The following is a 20422-nucleotide window of genomic DNA, read 5'->3' on the forward strand; positions in this document are numbered from 1 at the left end:
AGACTGCTTCAGTATCTGAGGAGTTGCAAATGGTGCTGAACATTGTGCAATCATCAGCAGACATCCCCACTTTTGATCTTAAGATGGAGGGAAGGTCATTGATGAAGCAGCTGAAGATGGTTGGGCCTAGGAGACTACCCTGAGGAACTCCTGCAGCGATGTCCTGAGGCTTATATGATTGGCCTCCAAAACCACAACCATCTTCCTTTGTGCTAGGTATGACTCCAACTTGTGGAGAGTTTTCCCCCGATTCCCATTGACTTGAATTTTGCTAGGGCTCCTTGATGCCACATTCAATTAAATGCTGCCTTGATGTCAAGGGTAGTCATGTTCACCTCGCCTCTGGAATTCAGCTCTTTCGTCAATGTTTGGACCAAGGCTGTAATGATGTCTGGAGCCAAATGCCCCTGGCAGAATGCAAATTCAGCATCGGTGAGCAGGTTATTGCTGAGTAAGTGCCCCTTGAAAGCCTTCCATCACTTTCTTTAGGATTGAAAGTTGACGGATGGGTTGGTAATTGGCTGGATTGGATTTGTCCCACTTTTTCTGGACACAATGCATCTGGGCAATTTTCCACATTGTCGGGTAGATGCCAGTGTTGTAGTTGTACTGGAACACCTTGGCTAGAGGTGTGGCTAGTTCTGGAGCACAACTCTTCAGTACTACATCAGGAATGTTTTCTGGGCACACAGCCTTTACTGCATCCAGTGCCTTCAGCAGTTTCTTGATATCATGTGGAGTGGCTGGAATTGGCTGAACATTAACATGTGTGATGCTGGGGACCTCAAGAGGAGGCTGAGATGGATCATCCCCTCAGCATTTCTGGCTAAAGAAGGTTCTGAATGCTTCAGCCTTGCCTTTTGCACTTACGTTCTGGGCTCCCCCGTCACTGAGGATGGAGAGGTTTGTGGAGCCTCCTCCTCCCGCTAGTTGCTCGATTGTCCACCACCATTCACAACTGGATCAAGATGGTATTTAAAGGAAGGTGAGGGAGTCAGTTACAAAGCAACTGGCATGGAGGTGAAGAGGAGAAGTTGGATGATTGTAACTTTAGTGGGAATGAGGCCAAGGGCACAGCTTTTGTTTTTGTGGGGGGGGGGGGGGTGTAGGGGGAAAGAGTTCCAGATTTGCACTACTCTTTGTGTGAAGAAGTGCTTTCTGACATCACCCCTGAATTGCCTGGCTCTAATTTTAAGATTATGCCCCCTTGTTCTGGACTCCCCCACCAGAGGAAATAGTTTCTCTCTCTCAATCAAATTTGTGATGATAGAAATAACATTTCTATCGAACTACACTAACCTGAACAATGGAGAAAATTGCAGCCGAAAAGAAAATGGGTACAGGTACTATTGCAAAATTAGCATGAACTTATTGGTGCATGATTGGTAACTATATAAAAATAAAACTGAGGAAGTAGGTCGCTGAGCTTTCTCCTTGATCCACTTACCACCTTTTATTCATTCGGCAGAAGAACACTCAAGGAGTTTGACTGGGGAGATGTAGAGAGGACGTTTCCACTTGTTGGGGGGGACCAAAACTTGAGGTCATGAATGTAAGATAGTCACTAATAAATCCAACAGGGAATTCAGGAGAAATTTCTTTACCCAGGGAGTATGTGGAACTCACCACCATAGGGAGTAGTTGAAGTGAATAGCATGGATACATTTGAGGGAAAGCTGGATAAACAGATGAGGAAGAAAGGAATAGAAGGAGATGCTGATAGGGTGAGATGAAGGGAGGAGGCTCTTGTGGAGTATGACCACCACCAGAGATCTGTCGGGCTGAATGGCCTTTTTCATGAGGAACATTCTATGTAGCTTTATTCGTAACATAACAAATAACTGATTATTTTACCCAATCATGATTTTTTGTTTTTGCTTTACAGAAGAAGTGCAACACCTTTAAGGCAACACTTCTAAGTGCGGTGCCTTTGAAAGATGTAATGCAATGGGCAGATGCTACATGCAATACTTCGAATTATACACAGGTGGGTGCACGGTTTTGGCTTCAGATAAGCCGCAGAGTACCTGAATGAAGTCAGGTACAACAAAGGCAAGATCTCCTTCCATGCTGTACACTGGGGGACGCTGATACCGAGGAGGCCGTGCAGGCTGTGGGCTGGCCTGCTCGCCAGGGTCGCGATCCACTTGTTGACGAAGACGATGCAGACGGAAGCGAACAGGTTCACCGAGAGCCCGATTACCCTGATGAGGTCCTTTCTTAAGTACGTTACTACTAACCAATCAATGAAGGTACACAACCAGCATTCAGATCACTGGAGGACAATGGTGGGGGCTGATGAAATGTTTTATCACCTGCACCCACTTCCTCCACCCCCACTCCCTCCTCCCAGCTCATCCCCCCCCTTCCCCCCACCCCCTCGCACCAGCCTCGCACCATCTTCCCCTCGCACCCCCTTCCCCTGCACCCCTGCAGCCCCCTTCCCAGCTCCCCCTCGCACTCCCTTCCCTCCACACGCCTTCCCCCGGCATCCACCTATCCCTGAGCAGGGGCCCTAACAACCCCACTGCCTTGTGGGCGTCTCAGGAGAGACCAAGGCTATGGGAGTAAACCCTAACAGAAAATCCGGAGCGGAACGCCGAAGGCGGTCATGTGTCACCTTTGGCATGTTTCCGGCAGTTCCTGCAACCATACTGGTGCCAAACATCTTGCTCTGCACTCCTTTGGACCCCACCAGGAAGGCCGAGAGGGGGGTTTTGAGGCTTGGGCAACTCACAACCTCCATACATCCGCCCAGGCATGCGCCATGGAGAGGTCACTCCATAGTCGCCTCACAGCGACTAAAACAACACAGAAGGCAGCAGTTACGGGTTACAAGTCCAGCTCAATTGGCGTAGAGATTGGGCGCCACGGGTTGCCTTTGTCGGTGGGAGAGGTCATCGCATCTCACTGGACAGCTACCGCCCGCCTCAAACCGGGCAGCACCCGGTCAGTAAAGTTCTGTCCCGCCACAGTCCACCTGATTCAATGGGTGCTTGGAGCTCAGGGTCATTGCCCGAAAAGTGGACTGCAACATTGCACCAAACAGCACGACAAAAAAAGGAAAGAAGGTACCAGCCCTTCGTTTTGCAATCTGGACCGTCAGAACTATGTGTCCTGGCCTGACGGACGACCATACACAAATCAACGATTCTCGGAAGACCGCATCATTGACAAGAAGCTCAGTAGACTCAATGTGGACATTGCAGCACTTCAGGAGACACGCCTCCCTGCGAGCGGATCTCTCAGAGAGCAAGACTACACCTTCTACTGGCAGGGGAGGGTGCCTGAAGAACCAAGACAGCATGGAGTGGGCTTCGCCATCAGAAACTCTTTGCTCAGCACGACAGAGCCACCTTCAAATGGCTCGGAATGCATACTGTCCATCCGACTGCTCACCGCCTCTGGTCCAGTACACCGACTCAGCATCTATGCTCCAACGCTCTGCTCCCCACCTGAAGCTAAAGAACAGTTCTACGAGGAACTCCATAATATCATTAGTAGCATTCCTAATACCGAACATCTGTTCCTGCTGGGGAACTTTAATGCCAGGGTTGGGGCCGACCATAAGTCATGGCCCTCCTGCCTTGGGCGCTATGGCATTGGAAAGATGAATGAGAATGGACAGAGACTGCTTGAGTTGTGCACCTATCATAACCTCTGCATCACCAACTCGTTCTTTCATACTAAACCCCGTCACCAGGTTTCTTGGAGGCACCCAAGATCACGTCGTTGGCACCTGCTGGACCTCATTGTCACAAGGCGAGCCTCTATAAACAATGTCCAAATCACACGCAGCTTCCACAGTGCGGACTGTGACACCGACCACTCCCTGGTGTGTAGCAAGGTTAAACTCAAACCAAAGAAGCTGCATCACTCCAAGCAGAAGGGCCGCCCGTGCATCAACACGAACAGAATTTCTTATCCATAGCTGTTGCATAAGTTTCTAAATTCACTTGAAAAAGCCCTTCAAAACACTCCTAGAGGGGATGCAGAGACCAAGTGGGCCCACATCAGAGACGCCATCTATGACTCAGCAATGACCACCTATGGCAAACGTGTGAAGCAGAATGCAGACTGGTTTCAATCTCACTTTGAAGAGCTGGAACCTGTCATAGCCGCTAAGTGCATTGCATTGTTGAACTACAAGAAAGCCTCCAGCGAGTTAACATCCGTAGCACTTAAAGCAGCCAGAAGCACTGCACAAAAAAAACAGCCAGGCGCTGCACAAATGACCACTGGCAACATCTATGCAGTCATATTCAGCTGGCCTGACACTGGAAACATCAGAGGAATGTATGATGGCACTAAGAGAGCTTTTGGGCCAACCATCAAGAAGATCGCCCCCCTCAAATCTAAATCAGGGGACATGATCACTGACCAACGCACGCAAATGGACCACTGGGTGGAGCACTACCTAGAACTGTACTCCAGGGAAAATGTTGTCTCTGAGACCGCCCTCAATGCAGCCCAGTCTCTGCCAGTCATGGATGAGCTGGACAAACAGCCAACAAAATCGGAACTCAGTGATGCCATTGATTCTCTAGCCAGCGGAAAAGCCCCTGGGAAGGATGGCATTACCCCTCAAATAATAAAGCCTGCTATACTTTCAGCATTGTACGAACTGCTTTGCCTGTGCTGGGATGAGGGAGCAGTACCTCAGGACATGCTTGATGCCAATATCATCACCCTCTATAAGAACAAGGGTGACCGTGGTGACTGCAACAACTACCGGGGAATCTCCCTGCTCAGCATAGTGGGGAAAGTCTTCGCTCGAGTCGCTTTAAACAGGCTCCAGAAACTGGCTGAGTGTGTCTACCCTGAGGCACAGTGTGGCTTTCGAGCAGAGAGATCCACCATTGACATGCTGTTCTCGCTTCACCAACTACAGGAGAAATGTTGCGAACAACAGATGCCCCTCTACGTTGCTTTCACTGATCTCACCAAAGCCTTTGACCTCATCAGCAAACGTGGTCTCTTCAGACTACTAGAAAAGATTGGATGTCCACCAAAGCTACTAAGTATCATCACCTCATTCCATGACAGTATGAAAGGCACAATTCAGCATAGCGGTACCTCATCAGACCCCTTTCCTATCCTGAGTGGCGTGAAACTGGGCTGTGTTCTCACACCTACACTGTTTGGGATTTTCTTTTCCCTGCTGCTCTCACATGCGTTCAAGTCTTCAGAAGAAGGAATTTTTATCCACACAAGATCAGGTGGGGGGTTGTTCAACCTTGCCCGTCTAAGAGCGAAGACCAAAGTACGGAAAGTCCTCATCAGGGAACTCCTCTTTGCTGACGATGCTGCATTAACATCCCACACAGAAGAGTTCTGCAGAGACTCATCAACAGAATTAGAATTAGAACATTACAGCGCAGTACAGGCCCTTCGGCCCTCGATGTTGCGCCGACCTGTGAAACCATCTGACCTACACTATTCCATTTTCATCCATATGTCTATCCAATGACCACTTAAATGCCCTTAAAGTTGGCGAATCTACTACTGCTGCAGGCAGGGCGTTCCATGCCCTTACTACTCTCTGAGTAAAGAAACTACCTCACATCTGTCCTATATCTATCACCCCTCAACTTGAAGCTATGACCCCTCGTGTTTGCCATCACCATCCGAGGAAAAAGACTCTCACTATCCACCCTATCTAACCCTCTGATTATCTTATATGTCTCTATTAAGTCACCTCTCCTCCTCCTTCTCTCCAACGAAAACAACCTCAAGTCCCTCAGCCTTTCCTCGTAAGACCTTCCCTCCATAGCAGGCAACATCCTAGTAAATCTCCTCTGCACCCTTTCCATAGCTTCCACATCCTTCCTATAATTAGATTAGTTTAGATTAGAGATACAGCACTGAAACAGGCCCTTCGGCCCACCGAGTCTGTGCCGAACATCAACCACCCATTTATACTAATCCTACACTAATCCCATATTCCTACCAAACATCCCCACCTGTACCTATATTTCCCTACCACCTACCTATACTAGTGACAATTTATAATGGCCAATTTACCTATCAACCTGCAAGTCTTTTGGCTTGTGGGAGGAAACCGGAGCACCCGGAGAAAACCCACGCAGACACAGGGAGGACTTGCAAACTCCACACAGGCAGTACCCGGAATCGAACCCGGGTCCCTGGAGCTGTGAGGCTGCGGTGCTAACCACTGCGCCACTGTGCCGCCCCCAGAACTGCACGCAATACTCCAGGTGCGGTCTCACCAGAGTTTTGTACAGCTGCAGCATGAGCTCGTGGCTCCGAAACTCGATCCCCCTACTAATAAAAGCTAACACACCATATGCCTTCTTAACAGCCCTATTAACCTGGGTAGCAACCTTCAGGGATTTATGCACCTGGACACCAAGATCTCTCTGTTCATCTACACTACCAAGAATCTTCCCATTAGCCCAGTACTCTGCATTCCTGTTACTCCTTCCAAAGTGAATCACCTCACACTTTTCCGCATTAAACTCCATTTGCCATCTCTCAGCCCAGCTCTGCAGCCTACCTATGTCCCTCTGTACCCTACAACATCCTTCGGCACTATCCACAACTCCACCGACCTTAGTGTCATCTGCAAATTTACTAACCCACCCTTCTGCACCCTCTTCCAGGTCATTTATAAAAATGACAAACAGCAGTGGCCCCAAAACAGATCCTTGTGGTACACCACTAGTAACTAAACTCCAGGATGAACATTTGCCATCAACCACCACCCTCTGTCTTCTTTCAGCTAGCCAATTTCTGATCCAAAGCTCTAAATCACCTTCAACCCCATACTTCCGTATTTTCTGCAATAGCCTACCGTGGGGAACCTTATCAAACGCCTTACTCAAATCCATATACACCACATCCACTGCTTTACCCTCATCCACCTGTTTGGTCACCTTCTCGAAAAACTCAATAAGGTTTGTGAGGCACGACCTACCCGTCACAAAACCGTGCTGACTATCGCTAATGAACTTATTCTTTTCAAGATGATTATAAATCCTGTCTCTTATAACCCTTTCCAACATTTTACCCACAACCGAAGTAAGGCTCACAGGTCTATAATTACCAGGGCTGTCTCTACTCCCCTTCTTGAACAAGGGGACAACATTTGCTATCCTCCAGTCTTCCGGCACTATTCCTGTCGACAATGACGACATAAAGATCAAGGACAAAGGCTCTGCAATCTCCTCCCTAGCTTCCCAGAGAATCCTAGGGTAAATCCCATCTGGCCCAGGGGACTTATCTATTTTCACACTTTCCAAAATTGATAACACCTCCTCCTTGTGAACCTCAATCCCATCTCGCCTAGTAGCCTGAATCTCAGTATTCTCCTCAACAACATTTTCTTTCTCTACTGTAAATACTGACGAAAAATATTCATTTAACACTTCCCCTATCTCCTCTGATTCCACACACAACTTCCCACTACTATCCTTGATTGGCCCTAATCTAACTCTAGTCATTCTTTTATTCCTGATATACCTATAGAAAGCCTTAGGGTTTTCCCTGATCCTATCCGCCAATGACTTCTCGTATCCTCTCCTTGCTCTTCTTAGCTCTCCCTTTAGATCCTTCCTGGCTAGCTTGTAGCTCTCAAGCGCCCTAACTGAGCCTTCACGTCTCATCCTAACATAAGCCTTCTTCTTCCTCTTGACAAGCGCTTCAACTTCTTTAGTAAACCACGGCTCCCTCGCTCAACAACTTCCTCCCTGCCTCACGGGTACATACTTATCAAGGACACGCAGTAGCTGCTCCTTGAATAAGCTCCACATTTCGATTGTTCCCATCCCCTGCAGTTTCCTTCACCATCCTACGCATCCTAAATCTTGCCTAATCGCATCATAATTTCCTTTCCCCCAGCTATAATTTTTGCCCTGCGGTATATACCTGTCCCTGCCCATCGCGAAGGTAAACCTAACCGAATTGTGATCACTATCACCAAAGTGCTCACCTACATCTAAATCTAACACCTGGCCGGGTTCATTTCCCAGTACCAAATCCAATGTGGCATCGCCCCTGGTTGGCCTGTCTACATACTGTGTCAGAAAACCCTCCTGCACACACTGGACAAAAACTGACCCATCTAAAGTACTCGAACTATAGTATTTCCAGTCGATATTTGGAAAGTTAAAGTCCCCCATAACAACTACCCTGTTACTCTCACCCCTGTCGAGAATCATCTTCGCTATCCTTTCCTCTACATCTCTGGAACTATTTGGAGGTCTATAAAAGACTCCCAACAGGGTAACCTCACCTCTCCTGTTTCTAACCTCGGCCCAGTAGACGAGTCCTCAAACGTCCTTTCTGTCGCTGTAATACTCTCCTTGATTAACAATGCCACACCCCCCCCTTTTTTACCATCCTCTCTGTTCTTACTGAAACATCTAAATCCCGGAACCTGCAACATCCATTCCTGCCCCTGCTCTACCCATGCAGCTGCCTGCAATGAATTTGGCCTAATCATCAGCCTCAAGAAAACGAACATCATGGGACGGACGTCAGAAATGCTCTATCCATCAATATTGGCAACCACACTCTGGAAGTGGTTCAAGAGTTCACCTACCTAGGCTCAACTATCACCAGTAACCTGTCTCTCGATGCAGAAATCAACAAGCGCATGGGAAAGGCTTCCACTGCTATGTCCAGACTGGCCAAGAGAGTGTGGGAAAATGGCGCACTGACACAGAACACAAAAGTCCGAGTGTATCAAGCCTGTGTCCTCAGTACCTTGCTCTACGGCAGCGAGGCCTGGACAACGTATGCCAGCCAAGAGCGACGTCTCAATTCATTCCATCTTCGCTGCCTCCGGAGAATCCTTGGCATCAGGTGGCAGGACCATATCTCCAACACAGAAGTCCTCAAGGCGGCCAACATCCCCAGCATATCCACCCTACTGAGCCAGCGCCGCTTGAGGTGGCTTGGCCATGTGAGCCGCATGGAAGATGGCAGGATCCCAAGGACACATTGTACAGCGAGCTTGTCACTGGTATCAGACCCACCGGCCGTCCATGTCTCCGCTTTAAAGACGTCTGCAAACGCGACATGAAGTCCTGTGACATTGATCACAAGTCCTGGGAGTCAGTTGCCAGTGATTGCCAGAGCTGGCGGGCAGTCATAAAGGCGGGGCTAAAGTGTGGTGAGTCGAAGAGACTTAGCAGTTGGCAGGAAAAAAGACAGAAGCGCAAGGGGAGAGCCAACTATGTAACAGCCCCCGACAACCAATTTTCTCTGCAGCGCCTGTGGAAGGATCTGTCACTCTAGAATTGGCCTTTTTAGCCACTCCAGGCGCTGCTTCACAAACCACTGACCACCTCCAGGCGCTTACCCATTGTCTCTCAAGACAAGGAGGCCAAAGAAGAAGAAGCAACAACTTCTTTGACACATTAAGGCAACCATCAAGATCAATGATTTGAATGTCAACTATGCTGATACAAACCACATTTGCAGTATTAAACTGCACAGTTTTCAGAACCAAATCCTTATCTTCCCGTGTAAAACATTTTGCATTTATAAAGTGCCTTTAAAATGTAACAAAAAACCCCAATGTGTTGGAATCTGGAATCCCGAGAACCCCATTTCACATGGTCATAGTCTAGTAATCCCAGGATTTCAGAAGCGACGCAATAGTAAGGACGAAGTCTGTCCAGTCATTAGGAACTGTGCTGCCTTTGCTGTTCTTACTGATTCAAGGAACAGACAGATAGAAGGCAGAGGGACAAAGGTACAGATGAATAAGGAAAAGGAACCTCAGCTTAAAAAAAACAGGAGGGAAGGCAGAAAGGGAGAGAAAGAAAGGGAAAATGAGAGAACAAGTGAAAGAGAGAAAGTAAGAAGGAGGAGAAAGTGAGAAAAGGAGAGAAAAAGAGAGAAAAATGAGAGAGAGTAAGCGAAAAAGTGAGAGGAAAAAAAAGAGCAAGAATGAGAGATGCTGCAGGATAGATTGTAGAGAGATACAAATGAAGGAGTGACTGGGGCAATGTAATGGTGTTGTTGACAAGTGTGGGGGAGGAACAGGTGCCTGAGTTCAATGGATACCTGCTGGTCAGACTGAGCAGGAGCCAGGGCTGGGTTATACACAAAACAGGCTTCAGAAGCAAATAAAAGGGCAGCTGTTTGGTGCAGGTTTAAACACTTGTCAGATTATAGTGGCTTGATATTGTGCAAAGCCACATGACATGTACCTAGTAATGAAAAAATACCTTGCACACATTACAAGGAGGATGGTGAGATACTAACAGGTGTGCAAGAGTAATGGCAACTTGCAATCCCCTTCACAAGACTGAATCACAAAAGCCTATGACTACATTCAGCACATGGGATGGCTTAGGCTTAAACAGCAAGCATTAGTAAGAAAATTTGGGAATGACCACATGTGTAAGAAATAAGATTTTATGCTGGGATTGAAAGTCTGGAGATGTATACCAGGCAGAGTAGTCTGGAGAGAACGTCCCAGGGAATGTGGAGGAGGAGCGTGGGTTTCCACCGGGTGCTCCGGTTTCCTCCCACCGCCAAAGACTTGCAGGTTGATAGGTAAATTGGCCATTGTAAATTGCCCCTAGTGTAGATAGGTGGTAGGAGAGTGGTCGGGAATATGGGATTAATGTAGGATTAGTATAAATGGGTGGTTGTTGGTCGGCACAGACTCGGTGGGCCGAAGGGCCTGTTTCAGCGCTGTATCGCACTATGACACTCTATGAGCACATCGTGCCTGATTCAGACGGTTGAGGGTTCGATTTCCATTCCAGAGACTTGAGCAAATAATCTAGGCTGACATTCTCAGTGCAGTACTGAGGGAGTGCTGCACTGTCAGCAGTCTCGTCTTTCAGAAGAGACATTACATCACGGCCCCGTCTGCCCTCTGAGGTAGGTGTAAAAGATCCCATGGTCACTATCTCGAAGAGGTGCAGGGGAACTCTCTCCGGTGTCCTGGGCCAGTATTTATCCATCACAATAAACAGATTATCTGGTCAATTATAATAATTATTGCATGTGAGATCTTGCTGTGTGCAAATTGGCTGCTGTGTTTAAGATGATCCAAGAAGCTGATGGGGGAGGAAGAGGAACTATTTCCTCTGATGGATGATTCCAGAACAAGGGGACGTGACCTTAAGATGAGAGCTAAGCCATTCAGGGGTGATGTCAGGAAGCACTTCTTCACATAAAGGGTAGTGGAAATCTGGAACTCTCTCCCCCAAAGTACTGCTGAGGCTCAATTGAAAATTTTCATACTGAGATTTGTGTAGGCTATGGTATTAGGTGCTATGGAACAACTGCTTCTAACTGGGGTTAAGATACAGATCAGCCATTATCTAATTAAATGGTGGAACAGACGCACAGGGTCAAATGGCCTCCTATGCTCAAGTTGCCTTCGAAACGCAGCCATGCGAATGAGAACTTTGTCGACGCACACACAAATCTAAACATCCAGCGGGTAGGTCACACTAACCCGCAGTCAACACCTTTGTTGAAGAGGGTGTACAATGTCACAATGCTACAGGTAACTTGGGTTCCTGGAGAAAAAAAACACTGGGCAATTTCTTATTTGAAATAACAGCACAGAAGCTTGTAAAAGCCAAGATGCTGTGCCTGACAGCAATTGCTTCATACATTTAGAGACAGAATGACAAAATACTAGAACTGGGTAAACCTGCAGTCCTTCGAGGAAAGGAAAAGATTTTGCATTTCTCTGGAGCCTTTCACCATCTCAGGACATCCCAAACTGCTTTACAGGCAATGAAGGACTTTTGAAGTAAGTGTAGTCACTGTTGCGATATCGGCAATGCAGCAGCCAATTTGTGCACAGCAAGCACCCGCAGGCAGCAATGTGATAATGACGAGACAATCCTTTTTTGAAAAAATCTGTTGTACGAGAGATAAATGCTGACACTGGGGAGAACTCCCCCTGCCCTTTACCGAAATAGTGGATGTAATCTCTTACGTCTACCTGAGGGAGCAGACAGGGCTTTGGTTTAACATCCGAAAGACGGCATCGCCGACAGTGCAGCATTCCCTCAGTAACTACCTTATTGCCACTTCGGTTCAGTAAATCATTTCACTGGAATGAGCAACAGCATACAATAGGCAGCACCACATATGCTGTAGCAGAGTCCATTCCTAGAGTTCTCTGTGTCACTTCCCCTCATAAACATGGGCACTCCCTAACTGCTCCCTAAGGTCTTGTGAAAGGAGAACACTGTGGGGTTCGATCTATTAACTGTTGGGGTGGGAAGGGGTTGGGGGTGATGTTATCTGAGCAGTGGGGAGGGTGAGTGGGGTGCAAATTAACTTCTCTCACAAAAGCTGGCAGCAGTGTTTGTGTGCACTTCCTTTCAAACACTATTCCAACTTTGTGTAACCTGATTAAACTGGTCCTATACTGAAGTTGTTCTCCAATTGAAGCTAAATGTGATGGGTATTTTGAGATATACAGAGGCTCTATCAAACTATACTTTACTTCCGTATTGCAAGATAGTCACCCATAAATTCAATAGGGAAATTAGCAAAATTCTTAACTCAGAGAGTAGTTAAAATGTGGAACTTGAGGCAAATACCTGAGATGCTTTCAAAAGGAAACCAGACGAGGACATGACAGAGAAAGATATGCTGAAAGGCTGAGATGAGGTAAATGGAATGGGAGGAGACTTGTGTGGAATACAAACACCGGCACAGACTAGTTGGCCCGAATGGCCTGTTCTGAGCTCTATATTATATGTAATTTTATGTAACAGACCCGTAGTAAAATGTCCCAAGGCACTTCACAGAAGCATAACCAAATTGACACCAAGCTACATTAGAACAGATGACCAAAAGCTTGGTCAAAGAGGTATGGTTTGAGGAGCATCTTCAAGAGGAAGAGAGGGGGTTAGGGAGGGAATTCCAGAGCTTAGGGCCTAGGCAGCTGAAAGTACAGCCATCAATTGAGCAATTAAATTGGGAATGCTCAAGAGGCCAGAATTGGACGAGCGCAGATATCTCAGAGGGTTGTGGAGCTGGAGGAGACGACAGAAATAGGGAGGAGAAAGGCTATTGAGGGATTTGAAAACAAGGATAAGAATTTTAAAAGTCGAGGTACTGCTGGACTGGGAGCCAATGTAGGTCAGCAAGCACAGGGACGGCAAATGTACGAGACTTGGTACAGTACAGCTTCGAAGAAAATTCCAATGATAGCAGGAGGTCATCTTATTGCAAATAGAATACAGACATAACAGTTTGCAATATTCCTTTTGATTATTTTTCCATGAATCAGCTGTTAATATACTCTATAGCTTCAGGATAATATGGGAGGGACAAATGGAGTAGGCTAAAGGGAAGCATTTGAGAACACCAAGCAAAGCAAACAAAACTACAAGGTCACCAAAGATCCTTGGGCCACAGTGGAGTGAAAAACATTGATGCAGAGATTAACATAAGTAAACAAATTTAATTCAACAGATATTTAGCACCACACAAGTCAAACAAACGACCTCAGAATATTTCTTTTACTGACTGAGCTCTCCAGGGACCTGAGCATGTAATCTCGACTGACATTTCAGTGCAGCGTTGAGGGAGGGTTCAGTGGTGAGGTGTTAAACCGAGGCCCTCCCTACCTACCCCTTATCTGCTAGTTGTGGTCCCTTGGCAACTCTATTAAGAGCAGGGAGTTCTCCCAGTGTCCTGCACAACACTCCTTTCACAATCAACACCGGCAAGAACACATCAAATGGTCATTCATAGACAGGAAGAAGCCACTTGGCCCATCACGTCTGTGCCAGCCGATAAACGATCCACTATTCTAATCCCACGTTCCAGCATTTGGTCCGTAGCCCTGCAGATTACAGCACTTGAGGTGCATATCCAGGCTCCTTTTGAATGACTTGAGGGTTTCTGCCTCAACAACCCCTTCAGGCAGTGAGTTCCAGACCCACACCACCCTCTGGGTGAAAAAGGTTTTCCTCATCTCCCCTCTAATTTTTCTACCAATCACTTTAAATCTATGCCCCCTCATTACTGACCTTTCTGCTAAGGTGAATAGACCCTTCACCTCCACTCTATCCAGGCCTCTGAAATGTACAAAATTTTGAATCAGATCTCCCCTCAGCCTTCTCTGTTCCAAGGAGAACAACCCCAGCCTATTCAATCTTTCCAGTCCTGGCAACCTCCTTGTAAATCTCCTCTGTGCCCTCTCTAATGCAATTACATCCTTTCTGTAATGAGGTGACAAGAACTGCAGACAGTACTCAAGTTGTGGCCGAAACCAATGAGTTAATGTTTGTGGGATCTTGCTGTGTACAAACATGGCTGCCCACTCACACTAACAGGAACTATACAATGAAGCACTTTGCAGCATTTCTATATAGAACCATACAGGATGGAAGGAGGCCATTTGGCCCATCGTGGCTGTGCCAGCTCTTTGAAAGAGCTATCCAATTAGTCCCACTCCCCTGCTCTTTCCCCATAGCCCAGAAATTTCTCCTTTCCAAGTATCAATCCAATCCCCTTTTGAAAGTTACTATTTAAATCTACTGTAGGAAATTCTTTTCAGATCATAACTTACTGCGCAAAAGAAAATGCTCATCTCTCCTCTGATTCTTTTGCCAATTATCTTAAATCTGCATTCTCTGGTTACCAACCCTCTTACCAATGGAAATAGTTTCTCCTTGTCGATTCCACAAAAGACTAGATGTAGGCCTTTCTGAAATCCAAACCCAGACATAACTAACTGATGAAAGCAACACTCTGCATCAATAAGTTGCTTTTCCATTTGGAAAACCATTATCTTTACAAGAATTCACAGCAGTGAATAAATTTCATAAACCGAGTGTTATTCCTAGACTAAAAATATTAAGATGGCCTACACTTTAAAACTTTCTTGCAATATTGTCAAGGTACTTAACCCAGTCACCCTTCCCTCTAGTCTCCCGCTCCTCCTTGGCCTAGTATTTTCCTTCACAGCAGCTGCAAGACTTGCTTCAAGAGCACAACATTCGTTTTTTTTTAAAATGTAATTCACTCAGAATGACAGCTGCACAGCACTAAACTGCCGTTATTAGGACTTGCAAGGGGATGCAGAACACCACGTGTGAAAAAGAACTCTCCTGGTTTCCATTACTTCATCCGAGAGCAATGTAGGGAGTCATCTGGGGTTGGGTGGGGGTGGAGGAGGGAGGGGAGAGAGGAGGGGAGGAGTATAAAGAGAGAGACACAGAGACAGAAGCACAGCTGGTAGCAGCCGTGAAACCATCTGCTCCCAGTCGCGTCTCCCTTTGCTTGCAGTCCTGGTGACTCACCATACATTTTGCCTTCATCTGAGAGAATGATTTTCCTCCTCCCACACGGTGGGTAGATGGCCAGGGCCTCCTGGAAGCTCTGTTCTATGTCAGGGCTCCAGACACCTTCTGCGTCATTGTCCATCGGCTTATCGGCAGAATCCGTCATCCTCTCCAGGTTTTCGGCAGGGCTTTCGCTGCCGCTCCAGTTGTTGGAATCTATGGTGCTGGTGGGGTTATCCAAGCCTTAAGCCTGGAGCCTGACCGGGAGAAAATCTAAAGAAAAAAAGAAACAATTTCTATTAAATGAAGAAAGTAAAGCAAATGTATTTCCCTTGAAGTCGACTTCCTCACTATAAATATAAATGCAACATTCACAAGCATAACAACCTCTGCATAGTTTCCTTTAGGAAGGTTTTTTTTTAACATCGAATTTAAAACATACACAGGCCATTCGGCCCAACTGATCTATGCTGGTGCTTATGCGCCACATGAGCCTCCTCCCACCCTATCAGCATATCCTTCTATTCCGTTCTCCCTCATGTGTTTATCTGGCTTCCCCTTAAATGCATCGATACTATAGCAAATGCATCAATGTTATTCAATACATTAATTATTAAATGCATCAATGTTATTCACCGCAACCACTCCCCGTTGTACCGAGTTCCACATTCTCACCACTCTCTGCATAAAGAAGTTCCTCCTGAATTCTCTATTGGATTTAATTAGTGACTATTGTTTATTTACGGTCCCCTAGTTCTGGTCTCCCCCACAAGTGGAAACATCTTCTCTACATCTATCCTATCAAACCCTTTCATAATCCTAAAGCTCTCTATCACATCACCCTCTCGGTCTTTTTTTTTTGAGAGAAAAGAGTCCCAACCTCTTCAGTTTTACCCAACAGGTATAACATCTCAATTCTGGTATCGTTCTAATAAATCCATTTTGCACCTTCTCCAGTACCTCTATATTCTTTCCATAATTTGGAGGCCAAAACCGTACACAGTCCTCCAAGTGTGGTCTATACATGTTTAACAGATCTTGGCTGCTTTTCAATTATATCCCTCTAGAAATGAAACCCAGTACTTTGCCTGCTTTTTAAATTGTCTTATTAACCTGTGTCGCCACTTGTGGTGATTTATTTGTCGTTATCCCCAGATCCCTCTGCTCCTCAGCCCCATTTAGGCCCCATTAAGAAAGGAGGGAGAGGCGGCACAGTGGCGCAGTGGTTAGCACCGCAGCCTCACAGCTCCTGGGACCCGAGTTCGATTCTGGGTACTGCCTGTGCGGAGTTTGCAAGTTCTCCCTGTGACCGCATGGGTTTCCGCCGGGTGCTCCGGTTTCCTCCCACAGCCAAAGACTTGCAGGTGATAGGTAAATTGGCCGTTGTAAATTGCCCCTCGTGTAGGTAGGTGGTAGGGAATATAGGATTAATGTAGGGTTAGTATAAATGGGTGGTTGTTGGTCGGCACAGACTCGGTGGGCCGAAGGGCCTGTTTCAGTGCTGTATCTCTAAACAAAATAAGAAAACAGGGAACTATAGACCTGTTACTTTGACGTTATTTGTAGAGAAATGTTAGAATCAATTATAAAGGATGTGATAACGAGACGCTTCGAAAATAATGATATGATTGGACAGAGTCAACATGGATTTATGAAAGGGAAATCATGTTGGACAAACTTGGTGCATTTTTTTGAGGATATTACTTTTAGCATAGATAAAGGAAAACCAGTTGATGTGGTGTATTTGGATTTTCAAACGGCTTTTGATAAGGTCCCACACAGGGGGTTAGTAAACAAAATTAGAGCACATGGGATTGAGGGTAATATACTGGTATGGATTGAAAATTGGTTAACGGACAGAAAACAGAGAGTAGGAATAAACTGGTCTTTCTCAGCATGGCAGGCTGTTACTAGTGGGGTATCAGAAGGATCAGTGCTGGGACCACAGCTGTTTACAATCTATATCAATGATTTGGATGTGGGGACCAAATGTAATATTTCCAAATTTGTTGATGGCACAAAACTAGGTGGGAATGTGAATGGTGAGGAGGATGTAAGGAGGCTTCAACAGGACTTGGACAGGCTAAGTAAATGGGCAAGAACATGGCAGATGGAATATAATCTGAATAAGTGTGAAGTTATCCACTTTGGTAAAAAAAAAACAGAAATGCAGCGGTATTTCTTAAATAGTGAGAGGTTGGGAAGTGTTGATGTGCAAAAGGACTTGGGTATCCTTGTTCATAAGTCACTAAAAGCAAGTACACAGGTGCAATAAGCAATTAGGAAGGCAAATGGTATGTTGGCCTTCATTGCAAGGGGATTTGAGTACCGGAGTAAATAAGTCTTGCTGTAATTGTACAGAGCCTTGGTGAGACCACACCTGGTCTCATGTAAGGAAGGATATACTTGCCATAGAAGGAGTGCAAAGGCGGTTCACCAGACTAATCCCTGGGATGGCAGGATTGTTTTATGAGGAGAGATTGAGGAAACTGGGCCTGTATTCTCTAGAGTTTCGAAGAATAAGAGGTGATCTCAATGAAACTTACAAAATTCTTAGAGTGGGGGGGCAGGTAGGGACAAAATGGATGTAGATTTCCCCTGGCTGGTGAATCTAGAACCAGTCTCAGAATAAGGGGTAGGCCATTTAAGACTGAGATGAGGAGGAATTTCTTCACTCAGAGGGTGGTGAATCTGTGGAATTCTCTATCCCAGAGGGCTGTGGAAGTTCAATCATTGAGCATGTTCAAGACAGAAATCAATAGATGTCTGGATATTATTGACATCAAGGGATATGGCGATAGTGCGAGAAAGCTGCGTTGAGGTCAATGATCGGCCATCATCTAACAGGCTCGATGGGCTAAATGGCCTACTCCTGCTCCTATGTTTCTATTTAGACGCTTATGTCAAGACCATGAAAGAGGGGAAGAGATTCACGGCAATTACTAAAACCTCTCATGCCAAATGTGATGAAAAGAGCAACTGGGGCGCATAGCATCAAACAGCACAGAAGAAGGCCATTCAGCCCATCCTGCTATGCCAGCACTTTGAAAGAGCTATCCAAGTATTTATACAATTTCCTTTTGAAAGTTAATACTCAATCCGCTTCCACTGCCTTCTCAGCGCATTCCAGATCATTATAAATTGCTGCATATAAAAAAAATCTCCGCATCTCTGCCTCTGGTTCTTTTGCCCATTACCTTAAAACTGCATTGTCTGGTTACCATAGGGAAAAATTATTGGCATTAGTCAGTAATCAGAGAACATAACTTTAAGATGCCCACCAAAAACATGGAAAGGAGTGGTTAAAAGAACTTATTCTCTCCAACCAGCGTGTTGTTGAGACACGGACCTCAGGAACAGGCTGTCATCTTATGAGGTGGGCGCTGATTTGCTGAACTGCTTTGAGGGAGCTTGGACTGTTTTTCTGGCTGGGACAGAGATTACTTTGTACAAATAGCACAACATTAATCAGGGCCAGAGTTATCTCCTGGACTAGCTACAATTGTCTGGGGAGATAAAGAGTGGTTTTCTTTGCCTAATGGTACCAAGTTTTTAAAATCCTGCAGTCTTGGGTAGGGTGGAGTGTGTCTGTATTGTGATGCGCAAGGTACTGAAACTGTAACCAACAAGCTGGGAGAACCAGAGGGTCTTATTCATGCCACTTTTTACATGATTGTATGGAATATCTGGCCAGAAAGAACAGGGAAAGCAGAATTCACACTTGTTTTTTAAAAAATGGGAAGTGGATAAATATTTGCCAAAGTGAAAATTAAAAATGTGCAGGAAGGGCAAGGTAACGTAAATAAATGGATCATTTTTTTTCAGGGAACCAGCACCAACACGATGGGCTAAATGGTCACCTGCTGTGCAGCAAAATTCAAACTCTGTGCATCTGTTTTATTGAATTATCTTCACCACCACAAATTCAGGACGGAGATGTCAATCTGGCTCAGAATCTAGGCTGGAACTTCAGTTTCGCATTAAGGATGCGCTGTCGTTTGGAGACGACGATAAATCGAATTAACATCTGCCCCTTCAACTGGATGTTACTTCATTAAAGAACAGAGAACACTGGTACAGCCCTGGCAACATTCTTCCCTCAATAAATACCATAACAGTTTGTTTTTAAATTTATTTTTAAGTCAATCTGGAATCACATATAGGCCCAGTGCAGGTAAAGACAATAAGTTTCTTTCCCGAAAGGGGATTCAGTCAACCAGTTGACAGAATAATGGTCAGTTTTACTGATGTTAGCTTTTTATTTCCAGTTTTTTGACAGATAAGCAAACACCTGAAACTAACAGCTTGGTACGATATCTTTTAGTTTAGTTTAAATTAAAAGGGACGGTTGTACACTATTCTTTGTGAGATGTGGCCCTGTGCTAGTGTCGCATTACTTTCGAGATGCACCGCATATTAATTCTGGATAACTTAATTAAAGATCATATGTGCAATCCAGCAAGAGTATAGAATTACAGGATTTAATAAATATTAAGTGATGTCAACTGCAATATCCTCTAGTCGATATAACTTGCTTACATCTTAAAATCACAGAATCTTGCAGCCCTGAAGACGACCATTCGGCCCATCATGGCTGTTCTGACTCTTTGAGACAGCTGTCCAACGTCGTCCCAGCTTTTTACCCCATAGCCCTGAAAATTAGTCCTCTTCAAGTACATGCCTATTTGCCTTTGGAAAGTTCCTGCTTTCTCTAACTATTAAGGTAGTGCATCATCATCATCACCCTCTATAAAAACAAAGGTGACCGCGGTGACTGCAACAACTACCGTGGAATCTCCCTGCTCAGCATAGTGGGGAAAGTCTTTGCTCGAGTCGCTCTGAACAGGCTCCAGAAGCTGGCCGAGCGCGTCTACCCTGAGGCACAGTGTGGCATTCGTGCAGAGAGATCGACTATTGACATGCTGTTCTCCCTTCGTCAGATACAGGAGAAATGCCGTGAACAACAGATGCCCCTCTACATTGCTTTCATTGATCTCACCAAAGCCTTTGACCTCGTCAGCAGACGTGGTCTCTTCAGACTACTAGAAAAGATCGGATGTCCACCAAAGCTACTAAGTATCATCACCTCATTCCATGACAATATGAAAGGCACAATTCAACATGGTGGCTCCTCATCAGAGCCCTTTCCTATCCTGAGTGGTGTGAAACAGGGC

At 45.8% G+C, this 20422-nt stretch overlaps 1 protein-coding gene across 4 annotated transcripts in view; it reads right to left on the minus strand.

The window, feature by feature from the left end:
* The window catches only part of LOC137377196 (transcriptional enhancer factor TEF-1), a 301232-nt gene that overhangs the window by 176758 nt on the left and 104052 nt on the right, over positions 1-20422 (minus strand). For all 4 annotated transcript variants that reach the window (XM_068046673.1, XM_068046670.1, XM_068046672.1 and 1 more), the window contains exon 3: positions 15267-15521. In XM_068046673.1, coding sequence (XP_067902774.1) covers positions 15267-15414 — 148 coding nt within the window. In that variant the 5' untranslated portion in view covers positions 15415-15521. The remainder of the gene's footprint in view (positions 1-15266; positions 15522-20422) is intronic.

The sequence above is a fragment of the Heterodontus francisci genome, chromosome 14, assembly GCF_036365525.1.
Source record: "Heterodontus francisci isolate sHetFra1 chromosome 14, sHetFra1.hap1, whole genome shotgun sequence".
Taxonomy (NCBI): domain Eukaryota; kingdom Metazoa; phylum Chordata; class Chondrichthyes; order Heterodontiformes; family Heterodontidae; genus Heterodontus; species Heterodontus francisci.